We start from the raw sequence: 26936 nt of genomic DNA on the forward strand, positions 1-26936 counted from the left end.
TAAGTTAAGAGTTGTGATTTTATTAAAATTACATACACTTCACATTTACAATATGACGAGAATTGCAACAAAGGTTAAGAGTCCCTAGAGAACTAAATACCGCTTGGCTGGAGCCCAGATCCGTCTCCGGACTGAGCCCTTGCGGCCTGCCATTGATTAGAAATATGTTTCGATTCGGATTACGATTAGCAACTAAGTGTAGTTAAATATTAACAGCAGCGGTAACGGCAGCACCTGGTCTTCCCATCGGCTCACTTTGTCTTGGCGGTGCGTAAATTCGATGCTGACAACAGCGACCTGGTGGGTGGAGTACGCTCGTCCACATGGTAGCCATTGGGCCGTCGTGTGGCCGCGTCATGGTGCTTGCGACCCATTCGGCTAAGAGTGCTCGCGCTGGTTGCGCCATTATGCGGTGGTGGCTTGCGTGGCAGCGTGGAAGTCTGAAAATGATAAAGGCATGGGATTAGCTCAAGATTAGATGGTAACGAGAGTGCCAGATGACATACGCGCTTGTTCTGCTCCTGCGAGTAGTTGATCTCGTAGCCCTCGCTGATGTGCTTGGGCTTCCAGGGCGCCAGCATGGAGACAGAGCGAGAGACGGTACGCGTCATGGGCTGCAGAGGCGGCTTGGCAGCAGCCCCACTTCCAGCTGCACCGCTACCGCCCTTGCGCAGATCATCACGAGACATGGAGCGACGGCGCAAATTGTATGGCTGTGGTATATCACCCACGGTGGTGGCATGCAAATAGACCACGCTGCGCTGGCTATGCAGACTGGACTCGCCCTCGGTGCCAGAGCTTTCCGCGGGATAGCGTTCCCTACAATAAATAGTATTGATTAATCACTGAGACAGACAATCATTTTGCGGCCACTTACTTGCCGTAGCCGCCATCTGCACTGGGGTGCAACCCTCGTCGTTCGGCACTGCGAGCCGGCTTCGGCGGCCCCAGTAGCGGCCGCTCCTCAAAGCGCTGTGACACATCAGCCGTGCGCTCCAGCGACATGGCACGCTGAGCAACATTGCCACGCTTGTGCCGCTCGACGGGCTCCGGCTCGGAGCCGCTCTCCGATATGTCGTGTAGCTCGCGGGAGCGTGAATAGTGTCGCCGCTTGCGGAAATCCACCTCGTCGCTGCCGTGCTCCAAGTGCTGCATAGAGCTGGCACGTTGCCGAGCCGTTGTCACGGCCTGCCCGGAGAGACTCTGGCGATAGTCGCGCGACGGCGGCGGCGGGCTACGGTCCAGATTATAAGCGCTCTGCGAGTGTTTCGAGTGCGCCAGCTGTGGACGTCGTCTAGGCGTGGGCAAGATGTGAAGGTTACTTTAGGTTACTTTTACTTAAGATATCGGCTGTACTTACCGCGGCATGCTGCTCGCCTTTGATATTGTTGGCGGATTCGAATCCAAGTCTGTGTCACCAAAGAAACGCAAATTCTTGGCCGGCGCTGCGGACGCATTGCGTTTGCTACGCTTCAGGCTGGAACTGGCCTCACTGTGTCCATTGACCGAAACGTTCAGCTATGATAGAAAAGTTATCAATTAGTGAGTGCCCAAGAAAGAGACGGTCAACTGCTGCGCCTACCTGCTCCTTGGGATTGCTCTTGGCACGACGATCCAGGGACTTGAACCAACTGGTCTTCTCGGCTTTGACTGGCGTCGAGCTGGCCGTTTCCTTCTGCTTCTTGGGCGGCTTATCCGCGGAGCCGCGCTTCAGCAGCAAGGGACTAGCTTTCGGTGTGGAGAGACGGCGTCGCATAGAGATGTCCATAGTCTGTCGTTAAAAGAATTTGCTTTAGTTACGCTCACGCTCTGGCTCCAAACCGGGTCAAAGGTTTGCCCATTGCCCAACTGCCCAAGCAGCAACAGGTTGCCCAGCAATGTGGGGCAGGTGGCCTTTACACGAGCCTTGCCACAGCTCATGCCTGTCTAATGAGTGGCTGCAGCTTTGGCTGTGGCTGTATCTGGAACTGTGGCTGTAACTGTAGCTCCGACTATTGCTTGTGGGGGCGCACCAATCAACAATAACAGCAACAAGCGAGAGTGCTCGACTAGGAGATAACCTGTACACGTATATATCATAAAATGTATAGCCCTCAAATATGGCACCCAAAAGCATGTGGCACAAGGTTTGGCTTAAAACGATGTGTCCAGATCTTATAATCTTCAAGGTATGCACATAAAAGTTATTTTAAAATTGATAATTGTCAATCCTTAATGGCAATTATTATCCTTTATTATGGCAATCCACGAGAATATTTATGACGTATTCCAGTTTTTGCAAACGGTTTTAAACGATCGTTTCGTCTCAGCTGATCTTGAGCAAATATATATATATATATGTATATATGCTTTCTTCTTCCTTTGCACAAAAACCATCATACCTTCATTTAGGTCTTGTCATGGGGTACAGAGTATAACAATGTCAGCTCACGTTGCAAACAAACTTGTTTTGCCATTTGCGAATGCGAATTCGCTCGTTTTGGCCCAATGAGACTTTGCCCCACTTGCGGTTGATATTATATTTAGGCAGGTACACAAGGCACATGAGAGTCGAGTGTGTGGCAGGGTATTTATGTTTGTTCTATGCGCTGTTGTTGCTGTTATTGCAGCTAACAAACTAAGCTTTGCAATGGAACTCGGAATGGAATGTCGGAAAAAATCTAAAAAAAAAAATCGAAGCAAACACTTCGATTTGACGCTTACGCACCCACCTGAAATAATTAAATATTCAAATATGGCCGCCGCCTTAATATAGTTTATGGCCCCAACTTGTGCCATAAATTAGCTAACAACATTATTGGCGCACCATTTGCTGCGTATATTTATATCTGTTTTGGTCATGAAGAATCTTCGGAACGAATGCCCAGCACTTTATGTTCTTTCTTTGAAACATTTATTGTGCGGCTCCGATTTTTATGGCCATCGGGCATGAGCATGAATAATAGCCGCATATTGTCCAAATCGCTTACCACCAAACCATTCGAAAGTTTCGCTGCGGCACGCAATCATTTTGACAACGGTCCCTGGCCACATACTCACACACACAGAGACCACACCTTTTGATCACAAAAGAATCTGCAATCGTGTCTGGCCTCTCAGATGACGCCCCCGCGCTCCTGCAGGATTTTTGGGCCGCCCGCTGAGCTGGCCAAAAATGCTGCTAATTTGTTTGTACCTATCAATATTGTGAGCTGAGCAGGCTGCAAACCGATTTCAAGCGAACCGGTTTGAGCCCGGAACACCATCTTTACCCTGAGCCGAACCTTAAGCCTTCACCAAACAAAATTTAACAGCCCGGGTGCATCGAACCGAACCTGAATATGGCATTTGCTGCCACGCCAGCAGGTGAGGTTGGGGCAAGGCATTGTAGTGTGTCTTGCAATATCCGCTAGAACCAACGGTTGAGGCTAGCAACATCCTCTTGACAAGGTCTTGTAGGCCCACAAATCCGTTCAAGCATTGCAAATTAGCTAAGCACCAGCTGCAGTTGCGCCATGGCACAATGCCAATTGGCTGCGGGGCCCAACACCTCGGCACAGTAGCCCGAAAGCGTTTTGCAATGTGGAATCTGTGTGCGCAGCTTAATCAATTTCTCATACGCCCCGTTGGCCGTCGTCTTGCTGTCAGCTTTCCTAATTCTCGAGCAGAGCAGATAGTGAGACAGACAGAGAGAGAGAGAGAGAGAGAGAGACAGACAGAATGACTGACAGACTGACAAACTGTGTTACTGACAGCTGGTGCGTGGGCTTCGCTTTTGTTCTAGCTTAAACGCTGAGCGACGCCTCGTCGAGCTCTTTGAGTTCGCAACTCTATTTGGAAAACATTATTTAAACACAATTTCAAGCATTCTTTATGGCAGGCGACGTCTTGATTCGACTCGGATTTGTTTGGCCCCCTTCAGATGTGTCTCGAAGTGGCCCCAGCTGACATGACGTCGAGTCGCTGTACCATTTTCGGCTGTGCCCAGACGCCCACCTGGACAGCGACTGTGAGCAGGAAGTAGACGAGTCAAACAAAAAATAAAAAAAGAATAGTTAATATCGGCACGCCGAAGACTAGATACCCTTGCTCATATCTAACTGAATAATAGCAGACAAAATATTTCTATGCTGAGCCTTAATACCAAAAAAAAAAAAAACGATTGCTTGAAGAAGAAGATCCCTCAACGCTGGGATAATAACTTAATCTATTATAATAAGTGATAATAAAAAAATAATTTTTAGCAACAAATATATCTCAACTAATGCATTAGGCATTTTCTGGGAAAATTCGAATACCCCTTGGCAGAGCATCAGAAGTCACAACAATTGCAAAAGTTCGCACGTACCGCGACGGTTTGAGGGTGAGTCGGGCTCAAGACTCATCGCCGCAAGTTTTGATTAATTCGAAATTAATAAGAGCCAAACCCATGACCGAATGGGCGAGTTTAAGCAGCTTCGCTGACCAAAACTGACCCATCAGAGGGTTCAACGAACTCTAGCCAACAAACGCTATCAATTGGCCATTAAGAGCTGGGTCAGACTTACCTTTGGTTCGCGTGAGGTCTCTTCGGTCAGTGCTTGATGTTCGCGGTAGCGCGAACGCATCTCCTCCTCCCGGACCATATAGCGCTCCTTGTCCTTCTCCCTGCCCCTGTGCTCCGTGTTCTCCTTGTCGCGACGACTGAGGGTGCTGCTGGTGCCGTTGGTTAGACGCGACTGTGTGTCCTTCTTCGCGCTGGAGACATTGCTACCGCTGCTGCGCCCGCTGCCGCCATGGCTGCCACTGCCGTTGCCCGTAAACAGCTGCTTCACCTTCTCGAAGCCGCCCAGCTTTTTGTTGCGCTTCAGTGTGCTCGAATCCTCACGCTGTTTCACCTGCTGCGCTTGCTGCTCTCGGCGTCGCAATGTGCTCGTGGACACCGGATACTTGTCCAGATTCGGATCGAAGTGGGAGCCATCGTCAATAGAGCGCTCCCGGTACACATAGCTGTGACGCGTCGACGCCGATTGCCGCTGCTGTTGCAGCTGCTGGGCGCTCTCGCGGCGCTCCTTGCGCAAAAAGGACTCGCAGGCCCTCATATCATCAAGGGCCGTGCGCTTGCGCCATCTGTTTTGGACATATAAAAAGCTTGTACGGAGGTCAGTGCTGAAGCTACAAGGTGGACTTACCGTGTGGTTAGGTCGCCATTGAAGGACTCCTTGCGAAAATCGTTCTCAATGCCCGAATCGCCCTTGTCAAAGCTACGCTGCTGCAGTTTGTCGCGCTTCAGGCTGCTCTGCCAATAGTCCTGCTGCTGCGGCAGACGTCCGCGCTCTGTGATGCGTAGCTCTGGTGATGATCTATATTGATCCGTTAGCTGCGAGTCCAGGCTTTTCGGCTCCTGCTCGTGTCGTTCTGCGGAATTGTAGTCGCGCTCAATTTCCCTTGGCGAGGAGCCGAGACGTTCACGATGCCGCGACTCGCGCACCTGTCCATCCCTTTGTGTCTCCCGCACATAGGTCTCCTTAATGCCACCGTGACCATCGTCATAGTACTTGGTGTGGCGGTAGCGCGAGCTTTTCTCCATTTTCGGCAGCGTGCTGCTGTTCTCAGGCGTCGGGTGACCCCGATCCTGTGTATACTCCATCTGGGTAGGCCGATGGTAACGTTCATCAGCAGCCAACTCACGGTCCCGCTCTCGCTCTCGCTCTCGTTCCGGGCTGGGATAATCACGAAACCGCTCGTGCTCTCGCTCCTGCCTGAAGTTGTGCTGGCGTTCCAGCGTGGCACCCTCGCCAAAACGGCGGGTCAGTATGCGGTTCTCTAGCTGTGCTCTCCTGTAACCCAGCTCATCGAGGTAGGGCGCCGGACTGACGCTTCTTATAACCGGCACAATGGGTGGTTCTGCACGCCGTTCCCTCTCACGCTCCTGTTTGGGCATCTCGTCCTCGTAATACACCTTGCGTGTCTCAAAGCCCAAACCCTCATCCTCATCGCTGAGATTACGTGGACTCAATTGTTGCCAGGGTGATGGCGAATGAGAAGAGCTGGCCAGTCTCGCTGGCGGTGGTCCTCCGTTCTGTATGGGTGAGTAGCTACGCTGCGGTAGACTACGCAACGGTCTGTCGTTGGCCCTAGGTGGCCTAGGCGGTGCGAATTCACGCTGTGGTGTGCGCGAATCGCGACCAGAAACACGCTGCTGCTCGTCGCTGAGATCGAGCTGGGCGTAGGTGATGCCCTCGTTTGGCCGTATATAGGAAAAAGCCGGCTGACTAATGACCGGTTGGGGTGAGAAGCGCTCCATCGAGAGCCGCTTTACAAGCCCATTGACAGTGCGACCCTTAGTGAGCGGCAAGCGCTCTGCGGGCTGCTGCGAGCTATGCATATTCTCGCTGGACTTGGACTTGAGTGTCTCAATGCGATCCCGAATACCAGCGGATATTGAGGGTCCTGAATTTGTACCTGCACCTACACCTGTACCAGATCCTGATTGCTTTTTTAATAAAGAGCCGTCCACTTGCGCCTTGGATCGGCTGCGCGAGAGCAATTCAGTCAGACCCTTCTCGCTTTCATGCTTCTCACGCACTGTAACAGCGTCTGATTTGCGTCTCTCGCGTTCACGAAAATAGTCCTGCTCAAAGAAGTCCTCTCGTTGCGTTTGTTCAATGATCGGACTCAGCTGTTGTTTGACTGTAGTCGGTGGTTCGTTCTTTTTGCTCACTTTGCTGCGCGCCTCCTTATGGTTGGCACTGCCAACATCACTTTTACTGCGAACTAAACGCCGACCGCCGCCGTCCTCGAAACGTGGATCCCGATCCAATTGGCTGACATTCGTGTCGCTCTTGCGACTGAAAAGTCCAAAAATTGAGGGCCGCTTTACTGGTTTCTTGGTTGCCGCCGCGTCGCTGACGCTGCGCGCCACGGGTTTGCCCTTTTTGCGACGCGTGGGTAGCGAATGGAAACGCTGTGAATCGCTCGAGGCGCTTTGGCGCTTCTGCTTCACACGGAATGTGGGTATATTATCCCCGTTGGCCGCCTTGCTTTGGTGTTGACCGGCCTGTGCGATGACTAGGGCGGCCTCTTTGCGTATGTCCTCGGGATCGATATCCGGCGGGAGCTGATGGTAACTTTGTGGTATGCCAATGCTGCCAATAGGCGCTAGATCTGTCGTCTCGTAGTCGTACTCCGAGGGCTCGTTGGGACGCTTGGCTGCATGGAGAAACAGAAACAGAGAGAGAGAGAGAGGGGAAGAGAGTTTCGATTAGCAAAAAGTCACAAAGTTCGCTTCGGCGAACTACTTCGCATTCATGTAATGACAATTAGCACATTAGCCGACGCTCGCCTCTGCTGGCGATGATGTAATACGTAGCCAGTCGCAGCTGTTGGCCAAAGCCTCAAAGTGTGAATTGGCAACAGCTGCCTCCTAAATAAGGCAGCCTGACTGGCTGCTGCTGAATCGTTGCCACTAACAATGGACTCAGCATTAGCCCACGTCTCTTGGTACGTGTTGTACTCTGTAATCGGGCGCTGTAAGCGCTAATGGCCATTGAAGCGTCTCGGCCCGAGCCGAACGAGGCGCTACTAGAGACCGCTTCTATTCGAAGATCATCAAGATTCTTTCCATCCACTTCCTCACTTGTTCATAATCATTATTATTTAATACCCCCCGAAAACAAAAAACGTGCCGCTTCATCTCTATCCCAAGCAGCAGCCGCAGCGATCATCATGACCAAAAACAAGATTGAGAAGCAACAGCACCACCAAACTACATACAACCAGGGCAACCAGTAAAAACAGCAGAAACGTGCGTGTTCTTTGATAGCTTTTTTAGCTCTTTTTGTTGCCAATTCGTTTCTGCTACTTTTCTGCGGCTCCTCAGCTTAGCTCTAGCTAGCCAGCTGAACGGGAGCAATCACAACATCTTGACAATCAGCGCTTGTTAGGCGATAGAACATGCTTCACACAACACATCACACCAGTTCGTTGCCTAAGTCATTTGTTTTATCTGCTTGCCAACTGCATTGACCTTGGCCTTGCCATACTCAGCCTGTGAATCTATAATGAACTCCATTACAATTTTCTTAACTTAAAAATCAAGCCATTTTGATTATATGTTATATGTATTATGTCTACATATTAAAACCGTATATTCAATTTTCATTTTTCGATTTTAATACTCTCAAAAATACAACAAAAAATTCTATTATATTAAATATTTATTTTAATTTTTCTGCTCAATTCTAGGCAGCGACCTATATATTCCTCCGCTCCAATTGGGATTATCATTCACATTGGCGAGCTTGCCACACCTGGCCAAGTAAGAAATGAACCTGTGATTGGACCAAGTGACAACTGATTTGATAAAATGAATAATGACAAGCTGGGCGTGGCAAGTGTCAAATTGGCAGTCACCATTCAAGCGGGCAATGTTTGATAATTGTAAAGCTATACGAGAATTCCATGACGACTCAAAGCGAACGCCGCTTGCCAAAATGATGAGCAAACCGCAAGCTGTGATCAGTCATATGTGTCAAGGTGAAATGTAGCTATGCAGTGTGTTCATACATACTTTCGAGCATACATACATACATAAATACATAGCTTCAAGTTTGTACGCATTTTTAGTGTGCGTTGGGTGCCAGTCGACATGCGATCTGTGGGTCTTTCGAAGAGCCACTCGCATGTTTAGCAGACTGCGGTTGTTATACCCTTTACCAAATATAAATGGGAGAAAGAGGGTATGAGGTTTTTGATGACGGACTATGTCGGTTTAGCCATGGATGTCCGTGCAAACCGCAATCAAATTTATTATATAGGTTATATTATGTACAGATTAAAAATATGGCACTTTTTGAATATCCCATTCTTCTTAAAATTGACATATTCGCATATTTGAGGGCTATCGATAAATATCATCAACATGCGACAGTAATGACAAAAGTTATTCAGTATGCATGAAACAAAGGAAATAAGGAGCACAGCCTCTGCATAATGGTCATAATATCATCATGGCGCTAAGTTGAGGGTATCTCTAAGTAGTTCATTCGCAACATATTGTTCTTGTAATGTTGGCATACGCTGCAATGCCTTTGCGTTTTAGCTGGAGGTGGTTTTGGCCGCGTATTGTGGCTGCTTTTAGGCAACAGGAAAACATAAATTGCCACTAAGCGACAGTTGCTGCAACTTGAGGAGCCAGTAAAACTGAAGCTCAAGTCAATGTCAAGTAACAGTAAACGCTTGAGCGCATTCCCAAGAGAGAACTGAGAGAGAACCACACAATGAACTGGCTGTGAATTTCAGCGAGTGCAGCTATGATTGATTGCGAACAACAACACCTGGCGCAAAGGCAAAGGCTGCTGAAAGCCATTCATTAATTTAATCATCGATCCACTTAATGAATTCGAGCCAGGGCCGGCGGGCTCTATGATTTGTGTGCCCATGCCGAATGAGTTCAAATGAGTAGGAGAGAACTTAGGCCTCCAGGAATCGGCAAAAACAAGTCTTCGAAAATTTTAACGCATTGCGATAAAATATCTGATCCAATTTTCCGGCGGCCCAAACCTGCCTCAGCGCCTGTTCCGGTTTTATTATCCATTTTTTTTCGGCATTTGCTGTTGCACTTAATTTGGTTTTCGTGGTAGACAAGGCAAGCCAGTTAATAGTAGCAGTTGGGCTTTATATTTTATCGCAGCACACTGACCAAGTCTCATTCCATATAGCTAATAGTAGCAGTTGTGTTTTATTTTTTTCATTCAGCTGACTTTCACTTGGTCAGTTGGCCTCTTCAATGGCTCGAGCGGGATTGTATACATGATGGCATGTGCTTGCCTCATTAAGAGCCAGCTTAATGCCATTGGCGATACGTTTAGGCCAACAAATGAATCATATCGAAACGCGCCCACAATCTGTCATGAGCTAGATAACAGGGCTCTTAGGGCTCTTTCCAGCTTCACGACATGCCCACTACTGGTCTAAGTTCAAGTTCCTGCGCTAATGAACCGACCGAGTGGACGGGACTCACACTTAAAGAGACCCATGCGAAAGGCAAATGGGCAGGGGCATGCATGCCTGTGCCAAAGATCTTGGGGCTCAGGGCCGTTCGCCTGCCGCATGCCACGGCGCGGCGCGGCACGGCGCGCCTTTGGGGCATTTCAATTAACCTGCGCACTTTCGATTTCATTGGAACGGGGGCCTAGGCCTGACCAAGGCATCGGCATCGGCAACAGTATCGCCTTCGACTTTGACTTTATCTAGGCGGTTCGAGTGCAGCAATTCCAATGCTAAACGGCTGCGCACTCATTCCAGAATTGAAATAATTGAATGCCCTTGTGCGCTTATCGTGGACCAGAGGGTTCCCAGGCCCGACCAGGCCTCCCTCCTAATCACATCAAAAGAACAGGCCGAACCGCGCCGCGTCCTTGAATGCCAGCGAATACGCATGCCAGCCCAGCCAGGCTCTCCGATGTGACAAGTATGCAAATAAGCTAGTGTATTTTGACATGAGCCTGCACTCAATCCCGGCTCGAGCCGACACAGAATCTAGCTACTCGCTGGGCCTAATTAAAATAGCTGCACTTGAGAGTCGAAGTTTGAGTTGGGGCTGCTGTTAAAGCTCTCATCGAATGGCTTTCAAAACAAATACAAATATAAACTTTCGCTAAAGAATGGACGCGGCTGTAAAAAGACTGGCTAAGACGAAAGACTTAAGCGACAAACTTGTTTTGCACAGCAGCTGTCAACAGCACATTAAGTGAGAGCAAACAACAACAACAACAACACACACACACACACACAATCACATACACAAAGACCGTCTATAGACGGTACCTCGAGTGCCAAAAGTTCGCTAAATATAATCTGAGACTCATTTCAATACACATTTCGATAAACAAATGACGCAATCTTTGCATTTCAAAGTGATTTTTGCGCCAACTGAAGTTGCCTAGCAGAATATGGAGTTGTCTTTGATGAATGATTGAGCTGATGTCTGATCGAGCTGATCGAGCTGATCGGCAACTTCATTTACCCAATTCGCAATAATATCACTTATAACTCGATAACTTCAATACACATTTAATAACTGCGGCCGCGACGACAACAACACCCAATGCCAACCGGGTAAAGAACCTGACTGAGCCAGCGACTGAGTAGCGACTCAGCCAACAACTAAAGAGAGGGCCGAGCTGCTGCCAGCTCTGCTGCCTACGCCAATGTCACAAAAGCAAAATAGTGCGAAATGGTGGGCAGCAGCAGCCAAAATGCGACTTATTAATTAAGTTTCTTTTTGCTGACTGTGACAGTTGTTATTGTTATTGTTGTCGCTCTTGTTGTTGTTGTTGCTGTTGTTGTTGCTCTCACTATAAAACAACATATGCAAATTATGAATTAAAACAAAATATAAAAAACATAAATGGCATTTTAATGGTGGCAATGGTAGCGTGTGCTCCCAACCTCGCAAATCCGCGTCTATGTCTTCGACGTCAACGTCCCCCTTCCCTTTCGTGCGGGTGGAGTTCTCAACCACGTACAATCAGGTTTGACAAATTCAAGCAAAACAATTCTATGTGAAAATTGCGTAGTAGGCGAAGCACAAACAAAGTCATCAAATCAATTGTTTAATATAATCAACTATAAAATACCCTGTAAATTGTGAAGAACAAATAATTTGGCTATAAAAAGCTCCTTCTGTTATCTTAGCTGTCACTTATCCTCATGATTATCATACACCTTTTGCAAATATATATTGTCACAGAGTATACGAAGAGATCTGCAAATCAATTTCGCAGTAAAAAGCTCTGTTTGTGTCTGGAATCGGCTTGTCTGCTGGCTGTTATGAATTGTCACATTTCTCATACCTTTTTTGCTCATAATAAACACGAAGCATGCGAAAAAAAAACAACTAATCAAATTCAAAACTGGCCACAAATTAAAAATCACAGCAAGCAAACGGCATAGAAATTGCACGACTAGGAAACACTGCGGCAATTTCATAATGAGGCATACTCATTTTTGTTAAACAATTAAATTAATTAATTAAAATATATGCGAGCTAATTAAAATACGTGTGCATTATAAAAATACAGTAGCAAACGGAGCAGGCACTCATTTAATTACGAGTGCAAATTGCAAATCTTACGTCATGATCTACTGAAGCTACCCAATTACGACAACTTGCTGCAAGATCAAAGCCATAATTGAATCAATTAAAGTGACGCGTTATGGTAAACTCCAGCGTACTCTGCAGCCAGCCACAGATTATGTCATTCACCAAGCGCATACAGGAATATATGTATATATATATTTCTATAGATGCCGGGCATTGGCAGTTCAAGTATAAACAGTAGCATCTGCTCTGTCAATCTCGTGCTCCCGTGTGCCCCTGCCTGTCTGCAGTTGTCCGCCTTCAGGTGAGCAAGTGCATCAAAGAGACAACAATAACAACAATATTTACAGCAAACGCAATAACAACTTCAATTACAACAACAACCGTCCTGAGCTGTGGCAGCCTCTGAAGCAGACTTGTTTTTGCCAAATTTGTCGCTACGCAAGGTTGCCTACGAGCTGAGACTCATACACTCACACTCACACTCATATTCATTCTCATACTCAGACTCAGACTCAGACTCATATTCACATTCATAAGATTGTTATTGTTTTTATTCACTTGTTCATCAAGTGAGGCTCAAGCAAAGAGCAAAACTTGGCTGAAATTAGCCTCAGCAGCTCGAACGAAATGTGGCTTTAACCCCCACGAGCGGTTAATTTTCGCTATATATACACAAATACACGAACATTTTGAGCTCAAATTAAATCATCATTTTATCTATGTTTTCTCACATAATTGCCTCAATTTGCATGTGAACAACAAAGTCATTTAAAACATTATGGTTAACTACGTGTAGTCTGTGTGTCGTTAAATGTTAAATGCTGGCGCCTTGGCCGTCTTTAGATAGGACTTGAAGATCTAATTTCAGCAAATAAATCTAATTAAAATAACACTAGATAGTTGTTTTGCGTAAAATGAGACAACAGCAATGAAGTGGAGAAGATTTTTGCAAAGATTTATAGTGGGCTTATAGAAAGGCCCACCAAACTTGTTGTCTAGGCCAAATACAAAATGAAAAGTCGACCAAAGAACGTTTACAAGATTTGGCGCTTAATTAGATACAAACGCAGTTCACACCATATTTGTGTTGAGCCTCTTTCGCAAATAAGATACAATTTTTGCTAGAACTGCAGCGCCCATAAGGAGATTCAAGTCAAGCCCAAAACAAAAGACTCAGGCAACAAACGTGGCATGCCAATTACAACACACACACACACACAAACACACTAAGAATGGGCGCATCTATTAAAGGCAACTAAATAATTTACATTTGTGCCGCTTTTGTCATAATCAATTTTTAATTTCTTCATTTCAGACAGACGCCATAAATTCCATTCCGGCTTTGGTATAAATCGCATTGCCCTGCAATTAAATGCGGCTGCTTGGATGGGCGATTGTTCTTGTTGTTGTTGTTGTTGCTGTTGTTGTTGTTATTGTTGCTGTGGCTGCTGCCAGACATAATCATAACAATAATAATGTAGTCGACTCTGGAGACAAACGGACAGTTGCCGCAGCCGGGACCAGCCGGGGCCAGCCACAAGCCGTCGCTAGGCATATACATAGACTTAATGCGAGTGCCACTGATGAGTTTTGCTGCCACAGTCTCCCATTTGCCCCACTCCCCACTCCTCCCTCTAGCGAGCCTCAAAGACAGATGTGCAAAGTGATACTTTTGGTTTTAACAGGCAGACGCAGCAGCGGCAGTGGACAGTGTGTCCCCCTCTCTCTCTCTCTGCTCGGTGCTTGTAATGCCTTATAAAAATATATATATGCATATACATAACATATATATCTACTTATTTAAAATAGTTATTTGTGTGGCTGACTTTTGCGCGATTGTGTGTGCTCTCGTGCTCTCAAGGTAAACTACATTTTATTGTTGGGGCGGCATTGTTACGAGCATTGCTTTTGGCATTCGTTCTGGCTTACTCGCCCACTTCTCGCTTCCATCTTTATATATAAATACAATATATATATATACCCTATGTATGCATGCAATCAATATCAGCTGAGAGACTCGTCGAAATAGTTCAAAGAATTATGCATTTGATGGATGCCCAAATGTCATTTGCCAGCCCAGAGCAGAAGCACATAACCATTTTGGAACAGCACGAAGGTGATCCGCTTGCCAAGTGTCTGACCATCTTAGAACCCAACAGTTGAGCGTCTGCTGACTGCGACTGCGACTGCGACTGCCCAGTTAATTAGTTAGTTAAATTATGTAGTCAATCCGTTGCCGATGTGCTCAGCGTGGGTTGTTAGCGGCATTGATTGACCAAAATTAGCGTGTATGTCACTCAGTGTGTGCGTGTGTGTGTTTGTGTGTGTGTGCGCGCGCGAGTTTCTGTATGCATTCAAGAAAGTGCGAACGTCATACAGAGTATCACCCAGTCGGCCACACTCGACGAGAACACACTTGTTAATAATGAAATTTATTTATTGTTAAATTATGACAGCTTTCAGTTAGGCATGTGTGTGTGGGTGAGTGTGTGTTGCGGTTATTTTGAGGTTATGTTCCTTAGCACAACACACTGACCTATACGCTTCACATGTACATCCCGATTGAAGCTGACACGTGGTCCGCCATTTGTTGCTGCTGCTGCTGCTGCTGCTGATGTTGATCCTGGCAGTTGTTGAGGTTGCGGTGGCATTTTGTCTGATTGTGGATTGTGATTTGTTCAGTTGTTTATTCTGGTTGCAGCCGCTGCTGCTGGTTGGGATCGCTTTCAAATTTGCACTTTGACTTGGAGAAAAGTGTTAAGCTGCCGTTCCAGGCATTTTCAGATCGGTCTAGAAACCTAGGTTAAATTCTTGATATGCGACTCATCAAATCTTTTGTACTGCAAATCGAAATAAGAAAGATAACAAATCTCAAAGTCAAATTTACGAGCCTTTTGCATTTTTTAGTTGATATTATTTTTGTTGATTGTTGTTGTTGTTGTTTTGTTGTGTTTAGATGCGGCCTGGTTAGATGCGACCTCGTTAAATTTGGTTGGGTTAAATAAATCAACTTTTTACTTGCTTGATTATGGTCACTTCACATGTGCCCCACTGTGCCACCAGCGAAAGTGTTATTAAAATTAAATCAAAGCTGGTAATTTAGCACAAAGCCAGAAAAAAGAGCCCTCATCCTATTTGGCTTACAAGAGATATTTCGCATCCATTTGCAGACAACGCAATAAACCCCAAGAAATTAGAAACGCAAACAAGAGGAAGAAAACCAACAAAAAAAAAAAAAGAAAAAAAAAAAGTAAAAGAACAGGCAGTGAATAGAATAATTGCCAATTAATAAAAAGCCAATGACTCTGACTCCCCCGCAACTCCCTCCCTCCCTAAAAGTGTATTAAAATTAGTGTATGCTGGGCTCAGCCAGGGGGGAAGCAGAGCAAGAAGTGAGCAGAGCGAATCAAGTTTGTTTTGCGTTATGCTCGTTAGCCGGAGCATAAAAAAGGGAATGGTGTAGTCGGGAGTGCCCAACTACGAGATACCTTCTTATTATTAAACTCTTCACAATTAACCAATATGGAAAACTTATTCTTATTATTGAATATGGCACATAAATGTGTGTATTTTAAGAGAACGTTTAGTTTCCAATAAACATATTACATGTAGTCTGTGGCTAATATGGTTTTTAAGTTGTTAACATCGTCTTAAAATCGACGTGTATTTATAATATGAATATCGAGAGAAATTGATAAACTGATTCTACGTACGATGTACGAGAATTGAGATCGACTCTGTTAACCAAACGGGTCACAAATATCGGTTCAGAAATGCCTGTTACATGCTTAGTACAAAACCATAGTATCCTTTTTTTGAGTCGTTTTCAATGTGTACAGGGTATAAGAAGTAGACATCATGAGGGTGTTTGTCTGCATACGACGATATTTAATTCGACTCTCGCCTTTGTCATTGTCAAATGGAATGGGGTTTGAGTGAGTGGAGCGAATATCAATACAAAGCGGATGTCGGGAGCCAACCAACTGGCCGGCAACAATGTGTGTCTAGACCCACAAAACGACAATTTGGGTGTGTCCTGCAGCAAAAACAAAAATGTTGATTGCGATTAAGCAAACGCGATAATATTCATATTTGAATACGACTACGACTACGACTACGAGCTCGAGTACTTGCAGCACAAACTCTATTTAAACAATGCATTTGGCTCGAGGACATGCCGCACACGGCAGAATGGTGGTCGCAAGTGCGCTAAGCAGGCGCAGCCAATGAGCATCCACTTAGTTTGGGGCCAGTCGTTATAGCGCCTGCTGCATGCGGCCTGCTGCAGACACGCACCCACCCAAAAAGCCAAATGCGACGAGCAGGAGCGCGCTGTAATGGCTAGAAAATGCATGCCCATTATGGCACCTGGTCAGAGGCCGGGGCGCAATCATGGTCAGAACCAGAATCGGTCCCGAACAGACGATGCCCAGTGCTCATTCACTTACTGGCTTACTTACAGACAGGACAGCTTTCCACTCTAACAAGCACACACTCACACACACAGGGCTACACACAGGGCTACACACAGACTACACACAGGCTAAAGCCAATCGAGCGACTAGACATCAATGGCGACGGCGTATGATCATGACTAGAACCTCTGTCTGCCCAGTTTAAGCCAGGCTCTAGCTGCGGCGCATACACTCAGAGAAAAAACGACATAACTTTAAGAATAACTGGATGGATTTCGTGCTGTTTGTGCTTTAATAAATTTCAATTAAAAAATATTCTATAACGGAAAATAAGCATTTGTGCGATGAAAAACAGGACCTTTTATAAACTTGCAAAGTTAATAAATGCTTCACGTCTGCGCTTGATTGGAAATAGAAAATTCTTGTTGACTTTTCTTTAAGTGTACGCAAAATGCTTGGAGCTGCCAATAAAAATCCTTTACCATATAATTTGAGTGGCCATGCGTGCGCTCGCCGCAGCGACTGACGTTGATGGGAAGCTGACTAGTCAGCATGGACACCGACGCGTCCGACGCTCCGCTGGATTCCTGCTGCCGCACCGGGTCGGCCAGATGCCGATGCCGATGCCGATGTCGATGCCGATGCCGATTGCTGCGCGTTGATTGCGCCATGAACGTGATTTGTTTGTAAACACGCATTATTAAGGTGTAATAAACATAAAATTTGTAGCGCTTCAGAGCGTCCTCGCTAGACTCGCCATATATATCTATATGTATATATATATAGATATATACACGCATAAACGAGGGAGTGTGTCTATGTATAAATGTATATACATACATCATTCAATTAAACAACGTTGCCAAATGCAATTTGAATCAAATTTTGCGTAGTGTGTAGCTAATTTTATACAAATTATTTAAAATTGTACAATTATACGTATGACTGCGGCCTTTGCACTGCCCGTAAAATGTCTTGGAAATGGGGCTCTTAACGCACAAACAAACATACGCCCGACAGCTAAAGAAGAAGAAGAACAACAATAATGATTCTGAACTTGAACTTTGACACTGCGAATGAGGCAGAAAACGCAATCAGCAAACATAATGATGGCAACTGCCCAACCCAGCCTAGGCTCTATACACCACGCCCACCCCCCGCAGTGCCCAGCAGTGCCCAGCTACCACGGAACGATCGTGTCAAGTGAAACCAAAAGTGCGGCAACATCAGCGAAGTGGAGTGGACAGAGGCAGAAGCACGGGCATAGGCAGGAGCAGGGGCTGCGGAAAACAAACAACGCGTTCGCCCACTTTGCGTGTGTTCTCAGCGCCAGCGCTGACCTCTGGGGGGTTCAGGTTCAGGTTCAACACCAGCAGGGAAATACGTACAGCAATTGAGTCTGTCTAAGCCATGTCGAAGCACGGCTCGGCCTTTGCCTGAAATGAAAATGAAGGTGTAGTCCAATTTGTAAGTATGGCCAAGCCCCGGGCGCACAGCAGCAGCAGCAACAGCCGACGTCAAAGTTATGCAAAGCTTGGAGCAGAGAGTTGCAGTCTGAGCCAGAGCCAGAGCCAGCACCTCAGATCCTGTGCTCCCGCTGGAGTTGAGCTAAGGCAACGTTTGGGCTGCATTTTTCCATGCGTGCCGCCTTTTGCTTTTGCTTTGTTGGTGGCGCTCGCAGCGGCGACGACGACGGCGGCTCTGCTGCTGCGTCGTCCATTTGCCGACTTGGCAAATACTTAATTGCATTTCGATATCTATGCTCAGGCATCTGTGAGTAGATGCCGCACTAGGCTCAATACCTCAGACAGGGACAGCGGCATTTGGACATGCAGACAGCCAACGAGCGAGCTGGTCGTCTCGGCAAAGATGCGAGGCGGCTGCTCCGTTTGCTCTTGCTTGTTGCTTGTTGCCTGTGTTGCATGTTGCCTCTTTGCTGACCAACTACAGAGCTAGTCCACATTTTCGATTTTTACAACTAAATTCCGTTGATTCAGGCGCTTTACAAAAGAAATTAGTAATTGCTACGCCCATTTAGAGCCATATTGCATATCTACGCGCGCATCTGAGACGACAATGACGATGACAAGAGATTTCTACGCTGGCGCACTATTCTAATGCTGTGCACATACACCATACACAGCGCCCACACACACACACACACACACACACACACACACATACATTCCAATGCCAGCTCAACTGAGTTCGTCTCGTATCCGCTCGCATATTGTTTGTCATCGTTTTGTTTGCTGCCGCTGATGGCCGGCCGTCAATCTTGCCGTCAGTCGCAGTCGCCCCAACGTCCCCCCACTTCACCGCCTCCTTTCCCCTCCCTTGATCGCATTGTGCCTGAGCACGCTGTCATTTTCACGCTTTGTTAGCTCACCAAACTGTATCTTTAAGTCCGGCGTCTACTAGGAAGCGCCGAGTTTTTTTTTTTTTTGTATTTATGACTACATATTTAGTTTATGTTTATTATGTATGTTAGAAGGTTAATCTCTGCGGCATTACATTGCAACTTTTTGCGGCTTTGTGGCAATTTCTTTGCCTTGTATAACATGTACACTTGATAACAGTAGAATACGGCAGCAGGAGAAAAGATTTGCAGGCAATGTGAATGAAATGTGAAACTGTATCTATGCAAGTGACCTGGAGTGTACGTTCGCAACATCAAGTTTTCTGTTGTAGTCGGCATTTTGATGAGAAATGTAAATCAATTTCTAGTTTAATGGCAACTGCTATGATTAATGTGGCCCTTAACTATGAGCTGCTCCCAGCGGGCAGTTTGGACTACACAAATTTCACTTTTCGTATTCATAATACAATAATTAACCCAGAGAGCATCGTCTACATGAGCAAAAAAAACAAAAACAACACAGAAACAACAGTTATCTTTGGAATGTCGAAGCTTAAATACACTTGCAGACATGGGCTTAACAAACGTCATTTCCGACCAATTGTTCAACTACATAGAAGACCGATTTCATATGGCTTTACAGATATTTTGAGGACGTTATTGCCAAGAGAAACCTAAAAGTTTATCATATTTAATTTTAATCACTTGATTCGTATTACAGATAGATCTTTTATTGGTCTGTTTTTTAATTGCAGTCATGTAAGAAGCACAATTTTGTCAACATATCTTGAGGAACAAACAATTTTAGCCAATAACAACGATCATCATATAGTGCTATGATCCAATCGACCCCGAGTATTTATATATACTGTCTACAAAGTTGCATTAAGATAGCTTTTTAAACTAAGAGACTATAATTTAAATATGCTTTGCAAGAGTATTAAAAAAAACGACTGCTTTCGACTGGTGTGCCATTTCTCCATGTCACAGTTGCCGGCTGTGCGACTTTTAACCTGTGCAGAAATCAATTAGGCACCATATCGAAAAGATACACACACACACACACACGCACGCATGCAAAGACAAGCGATTTAGGTTTGCCAAAAAGCGATCGATCATCAGTGCCAAACAATCTCTGTGAAGCTGAAACATGAAATATGAACGTCATAAAGCGATTGCTGAGTTGGCCCTTGATTGTTGGTTCAGTGAGTTTCAAAATGTATTTTATTTATCAATTAAATGAATCGAAAATTGTGCGCAATTACTGAGCAAATAGTTGTAAGCCAAGTTTGTTGCCTAAGTCTTTCTAGTTATGAGCCAAGTTTGTTGCCTAAGTCTTTCTAGTTATGAGCCACGTTCGCTGCCTTTATTTTCTTTCACCGCGGCAATTCTCACTGAAAGGCCGCACGAAATCGGCTACTCTCTGCCTGCCCCTTGGCTGGTGTCAGTTTCATTTTCGGTTGCATCTCCCAGTCAGTCCACATTTCCGGCAGCTTCGATGCAGCGCCACGTTGACGGTGCCAAAGGTCACAACAGCGAAAACGAATCGGCACTTGGCACTTGGGCCCATGCAATCATGCTCCATGCAGCATGCTGCATGCAACGTTCAGTGGGAAAAAGGGCGACTGGCATGCGATGCCTTCTTTGGGTCTGTGGTACAAGTCATAATCAATGTTGCATGCGACTCTGGGCCATCTTCCGTCTTGCATAAGCCACAAGAGTTTCACTTTTTTTCATGTCGTTGTTTTTTTTCTTTCATGCCAAATCTGTCGCTGCCGGGTAATTAAAGGCAATGGGCTAGCGGTAGCTGATAGTTGAGCTTTAATTTATGCAAATTTGTGCTGAAATCTCAGTCTAATTATTAGCTGCCAGGCAGTGCGATATTTGTATTCACATTGATTGATAGAGAGGCAAAGTCCGCTCGGAAATATTTATTTACATATAGGTATGCACGTGAGTATCTCGTATAATAATATTATTGGGAGCAGCGTCTTCAGCTGATCGAGGGGTTCATTGATATGCGGTTCAAAGCATATCGTCAAATGTTGTTGACCGCAAAGTTACGCGGCATACAAAGCAGGTTGCGCCAGGGGGGGAGATGTATCGTTTGGGTGACTCAATTTCAACATTATTTTTATTGCTTGATACTTTTTTTTTGGGTGCGCATTGAGTAATGCGCACAATGGCAACCCGTCCCAAATGGTGGCCCAATTGCATTATGAAAGCGTTACGAATTTTCTTTACGAGTCCTCTTTAACAATTGGCAAACCAGGCAATGCCGCTTGATAAGACGCCCATTATCGTTAATGGCAAATGAACTGGGAACAAGCTAACAATACATGGCCGTAATCGGTCCAGTTTCCATTTGTCTCATTTGTATGCATGAATCTCTTTTTGAGTGCAGTCAATGTCACCATCGGCCATCAAATTAAACAAGCAAACCTGACGACTCCGGTTGCCCAATGACATCACAGCGGATCGGCCCACGCTGACCACGACAATTAATAACCTCTAGCAGACGCTAGGCAAGAGAAATTTGCTGAAATCCAGAAAGTCGCAGCCAGACGCAGTTCTTGGAAATTCGTAATTGGCTCGAGATGAAAGCTAAGCAGGCCCAGCGGCCAATATAGCAGTCAATACATCAATTTAATGACTTCATTGAAAGCATTTTTGGCTAACCTCATGCACGCCCCAAATATTAATATCGGTTCGATCCATTCGGCTGTCCAGCGACAGAGATTGGTTCTGGGCTTAAGTAAATAAGAACGCACGCCGCGATTCAGAATATTTGAACTGAGAGATACCCAGTAACAAATTTGTTTAACCGACCTACTTGCTAAACATTAGAAACTTGAAATCTTTATTTTGCACACTAGCTAGCTTTTGTAGCATAAGTGAGAGAGATTCATTTTCAAGTCTCATTTTTAATGAAAAATTCGCTGTGTTCAAGACGTCCCTACTTAATGTTATAGGGTAGATCACTGTAAAGCTTTGGTCAAATAAATCTGCAAGCATCGTTCCCAGGGCGTCGTATTGCAGCCCAAGTCTGCAGCTGCCAATGCCAACGGCGACACTTGACACCTCGAAAGCTCGAACGGGCCAAGACAAGACTCAGCTGTGAAGTGATCGATATACAATTTGTCGGCCTAATTGGTGCTTTTATCAAGCATATTTACTTCCGCACATGCTTGGCGCAGTGTCAAATGCTATTTACCGTTCAAGTGACCGCTCAACTTCCGCTCGCAATGCGCGATCTCAGTGCCAGCCTGCTGTGGCTGACAAATCGAACGCGATCGGGTTAACCAATTTGTTAAATAGCAGCCGTACCCTGCCCACCGCGACCCCATTAAATCAACAGCTAGTCAGCGCTTGCTTTCAGGCCGCCTCAACAATCAAGCACACACGCGCACACACACACGCACACACACACACAGATTGCGATTACGCCATTTGGAAGACATTGTGTGCTTAAGTCGTGTCTCAGACATTTCGAATTTGGTTTTGATATTTGTACCCTGTACACATTGCTAGTGGGCTTAGGCGGTGTATTGATTGGTATGAAGGTTCTTGTAAAGTATACACAGATCAAGTATATATCATGTTTCGATTCCTCCCGAACAAAGCGTTTCAAGACCTTGCTTTTAAGGCATACAAATGTTGAATAAGCTGCAGGGTATCTTTTGGACTGGCTGCCGCAGTTGGACCACACTTGTTTTGATTTTGATTTGTGTGGCCCGTGGGCAATTAAAGGTGCACGATGCGAAAGTGAATGTTATTGCCGCTTTGTTGACCCGATGCGCAGCCCCTTCGTTTTGATTAGGTAAGGTCACTCGGGACGAGGCGCATTCATTAGCAGCATTATTCAGTTTGGCAAACAGCAATACAAAAGCCAAAAAGCCACTAAAAGCCAGTCAACAATGCCAATTTGTTTATTTTTGTCTTTTAGATAGGTTTACATAGACCAAAAAGGTGTATCCACAATTGCAAGTGAAGAGTACATTTTTATTTCGAACAGTGTTAATCACCCTGCGGCACACTTGTGATGTTTGTGTTTGTCCAAAAAGTATTTTGTAGGTGCTAAACGGCGTACAGCGAATCGGACAATGAGTCAGGTAAGGGAAGCGTCCAGAGTTGGGGGCTAAACGAAATGAAATTCCAACATATTGCTGACTCCAATGGCTTTGCATTAAAACAAATCATCCTTGACGCATGCACACCAAAAACGGCAGCCTGATAAATGAATAACAACAACAACGGCCACAAAAATTAAATGTGAAAAAAAAACAGCTCCCAAAAAACGAAACAAGCCGTAGGACTGCGTACAAGGCAAGGCTGTACACCATTTTTGGCCACATCAACGAACAAAACAAAAAAAAAAATGAAGCTGCCGCTTTTTGAGAATTTTCAATTTGTAGTGTGTGCGTGTGTGTGTGTGTGTGTGTGTGTGTGTGTGTGTGTGCTTGTGTGTGTGCATGCACAACTCCCCTTAGTTCGCTGCTGCACAGGTTCCTTTGACGTTTATTGCCAGACACAAAAGACGACGGCCCCAAAAAGTCGCAACTTTCGAAAGTTTTAATGAGCGCAAAATGTGTGCGTCGATTTAATTTGGCGAAGCGTTTGAAAACAGGAACAGACCCAGACTTGGATACGTGCTTCTGCTGCTGCTGCGGAGCAAAACGAGGTGTTTAGCCGTTCGAAAGACACCTACACACACACACATACACACACTACTTACATGCAGTCCACACACACACAGACACCAGACACACACACACCAACATGACGTCATTCTGGCATTGGCATTGAACTGAAGGTGAAGATCGTTAAACAAGTTCGAAATGCTCCCACGTAGAGAACGTATATAAAAATATATATATATAAAAGTGCATAAGATTTTGTCTCCCTATGTGTTATTTCGATCATATTTCGCAAAGTTCTCATCCTTCCACAGATCCTTAGTATTTCCATATTAGAAATGGTCGCGCTATATACATTGAGTGCGAGGGATAGAGACTCGAAAGCGCAAGCAAATCGCCCAGCACAACCACAGAGACCTGGGCATATTGCACAGCTGGCAAACTGAAGAACCACACCAGAGAATCGCGCAGCCCACGAATTCTGTTCGACCTCGGAGCAGCTTCGGTGGCCTCAACAAGCTCCATGTCCTCTTAAAAAATATATATATATATATATTGTGCTTTGGAGAGGATTTTCTATTTTTGTTTTTTACTTGAACTTTCTCGAACAACACACTAATGAAGAATGGAGAAATTCAAGAATTTTACGTTTAGAGACTCGAAAGAGTTCTAGATCGAAGCTTAACTCATAGGGTTTTTGATTCTAGCAAATAAGTATATATTATGTATTTGGGCAAAAATACATAAATAACAAATTCCTAATCGCATTAAACACCAAAATTTATGTGCATTTTTAGGCTAAATTGTACGAATTTTTAATTTCGTTCAATCAAATTAGCAATGCTAATTTCGGCTCTTAGAACTGAAATCGATACGATAACTCGAAGCGAGGCTAATTTTTTTTTATGATGTCGTTGCATTAAGGTGAAAATGTATCAAAATAACGCCCATTCCCTACAAATTTCCAAAACTTTCACTAAAAAAGCTTTAAGGCAATAGATTGCATTGTAAGACCTTCTGAATTCTATTTCCGTTTCGAGGCACAATCAAGAAAAAAAAAATAAAGAGGGGCATCCATAACGTCTTGTCGAGCTCTCAACTCTCCACGATGTTCATGATTATCGTCATAATGACAGTGGAGCTTTTATTAACATTATAATTGGTTATTAATTTGCATCCCAATTCAAAGCACTCGCCGATCGCTAAACACGAAAACTTGTAGCTCCAACAAGGCTGTGAACGTAGCTGGAGCTTATAGAGGTCGCATATTTATCAGATTTATGTTGCAAATGCTTTAAAGCAGAAGGAAAGTCTTCAATATATTCGCGCACTCTTTGAAACCCGAATTACAACAATTAACTCTATTTAGAGCAAATGCTCAAAAGTCAAGAACCAAGAAATGACATATGACTCACAAGACGTGTGTCTACTTTCAATAGTCTCTCCAAGCTCAGAGAGTACTATTGTAATATGATTGTAATATACTTCAAGTCGGTTTTAGGAATTCTGGTACAATTTGAGTTTTACATTAAGGGAACTTTAAATTAAGAAACCAGTTCTTGAAATATGAACTTCCTTTTCAGACCAAACATTCGTTCGCTAGATTGAGTGCAAAATGCTTTGTTTTTTCTCTAAGTGTATGTACGCCCACACACACACGTATGCGTGTCTGTGTAACTGGAACAGCTTTAATAATATTCTAGGTCCATAAAAGCAACATTCACCCCGAGATCAAAAAGATTCGAATTTGGCTGACACATTTGCCTCCGCAGGTTTGAATTATTCAAAGCTGTAGAAAAAACCAAAATCCATGGTGTTTATTAAGTTTTTTAATTTTTAGTACAGCTACGATTTAGTTTTTGTTTTAATCAATTTATATGGGTTACAGAAGGAAAAGCGTTACAAAGTCAGAATTTGTCAAGTTTTGCTGCATTAGATGTCTTGTTTAGCGTAGCTCTACTGTAGTTCATTCGGATGCCTCTAAGCCCACGTTAAATATTTGTGACAATTGTATTTACAATTCTGTTCAGCTCACATCTGCTGGGCGACTCACCTCATAAACTGGCAGTTCAAAGCAATTTGCGCAGTTCTAATTACAATACTTGTGCCCCTTCTTGTTGTTGTTGTCGTTGTTCTTTTGTTGTTGCTGTTGCAGTTGCTGTTGTTGTTGTTGTTGAATAAACAACTTGTTATGCACTTAAAAAATGTTACACTTGCCAAGCCGAGTGTAGTTCGATCTTTTTGAAATCGTTCGACGTTTCGCGAATGCACAACAAATTTTAATAAGTCACACACACATACACCTGCACACACTCACACTCACACACATGCAGTCGTTGTTAAATGTTTTTTGTTAGAAAACAAAAAAAGAAGCAGCTCGGAAATCACCAAAATCGTTTGCACAATTTAAGCGAAAATTTATCACGATTTGTGCCGTATTTTTATTTAGCTTTTTGCACTGCGCACAAAGTCGTTTGTTTTTTTTTTTTCTATTTTTTTTTTTTTTTTTCTGTGTGGGTTGAGTGCAGTTGAATGGACGTGCCGATGGTCGTTGGCGATTGATCGCAAATACTCGTTAGTACAGGAAAGCACAGAGAAACACAGAGACGCAATGCGCTTCTATTGGTTTCCTAATTGCAATTTAGTGTTAGCTTAGAGGGGTGGGGGGGGTGTTGGTTTAGCAGCAGGGCTCGGCGCTGACCAGTTCGAATTGTATATAATATATACGTGTGTGTATAAATAAATATTTTAATCGTTGTAAATTGTGAATATTAAAGCAAACATCTCACGCGAACACACACACACACACTCTCGAGTACGCACGGCGCGTCTTGGGTTCAGCCAGGTGAACACCGTCACGTCAGAAAGTCGACTGAAGCCAAACGTCCGCACGATCTGCGGCTCGAGCTGTGTTCGTGAGCGTTAAAGCTCGTCGCCGCCGTCGCAGAAGAGCGTAAGCCAATCAGAGCTAGAAGGGAGAGCAAAGCAACAGGTAGCCGGCATTTCTTTCGCCCTCTTAACGGGCTCTCTCTCTCTCTCTCTCTCTCGCTCTCTTTGGCTTGAATTAAAAATTAGACGTCATATTGCTGCTCTGGTAATGCCGTCTGTGCGGCTGATGATGGCGATGTAAACAAGTGAAACCAGCTCGCCCAAGCATTCTTCAGATAGTTGGTTAGTTGCATCTTCGTTAAGATTGCATTTCGAGGATGGAGCTGGAAAAATATGGAAATTCTGCCAGCCAGAGCTGACAGACACGCTCAACACGACCAGCTGCTGTTGCAGGCTGCGTAAGAAAAACAAACAGTAACCCAACCTCCCAGACAGCCCAGCACCACACCCTAGTTCATCAATCACGATATTGGCTGGCTATAATCACTGCACTCAGAGAAATTCTGAATATGAAACGCAGAAACCTTAAAACATCAGGCAAGCATGCCCCATATTTGAATATTCTAAAG

At 44.9% G+C, this 26936-nt stretch overlaps 2 protein-coding genes across 3 annotated transcripts; both read right to left on the bottom strand.

Annotated features, from left to right (window-relative positions):
• Positions 1-26346, bottom strand: blo (bloated). The gene is made up of 9 exons (XM_002058871.4): positions 25532-26346; positions 14604-14907; positions 5151-7170; positions 4527-5088; positions 1583-1771; positions 1361-1518; positions 878-1294; positions 507-819; positions 1-440 (listed from the first exon to the last, which is right to left on the bottom strand). Exons 2-9 carry the CDS (start codon positions 14716-14718, stop codon positions 252-254), a joined length of 3963 nt encoding a protein of 1320 aa, XP_002058907.1. The 5' UTR covers positions 14719-14907; positions 25532-26346; the 3' UTR covers positions 1-251.
• Positions 22748-24141, bottom strand: LOC26530399 (uncharacterized). 2 transcript variants are annotated; one of them, XM_015169252.3, is made up of 3 exons: positions 24072-24141; positions 23577-24008; positions 22748-23505 (listed from the first exon to the last, which is right to left on the bottom strand). In XM_015169252.3, exon 2 carries the CDS (start codon positions 24001-24003, stop codon positions 23797-23799), a length of 207 nt encoding a protein of 68 aa, XP_015024738.1. In that variant the 5' UTR covers positions 24004-24008; positions 24072-24141; the 3' UTR covers positions 22748-23505; positions 23577-23796. The 2 variants fall into 2 exon arrangements, with proteins under 2 accessions (XP_015024738.1, XP_015024739.1); XM_015169253.3 differs by having other exon boundaries at positions 23577-24100.
• Positions 26347-26936: the final 590 nt, after the last annotated feature.

The sequence above is a fragment of the Drosophila virilis genome, chromosome 5, assembly GCF_030788295.1.
Source record: "Drosophila virilis strain 15010-1051.87 chromosome 5, Dvir_AGI_RSII-ME, whole genome shotgun sequence".
Classification (NCBI taxonomy): domain Eukaryota; kingdom Metazoa; phylum Arthropoda; class Insecta; order Diptera; family Drosophilidae; genus Drosophila; species Drosophila virilis.

Excerpts from the sequence above, each read along its gene's own strand:
- blo (XM_002058871.4), bottom strand. The coding sequence starts at position 14,718 with ATGCCACCGCAACCTCAACAACTGCCAGGATCAACATCAGCAGCAGCA. Across the intron at positions 7,171-14,603 it reads TGTACATGTGAAGCGTATAG|CCAAGCGTCCCAACGAGCCC; the intron begins GTCAGTGTGTTG and ends TTCTCCATGCAG. Across the intron at positions 1,519-1,582 it reads AGAGCAATCCCAAGGAGCAG|CTGAACGTTTCGGTCAATGG; the intron begins GTAGGCGCAGCA and ends TTTCTATCATAG.
- LOC26530399 (XM_015169252.3), bottom strand. The coding sequence starts at position 24,003 with ATGGAGCTTGTTGAGGCCACCGAAGCTGCTCCGAGGTCGAACAGAATT.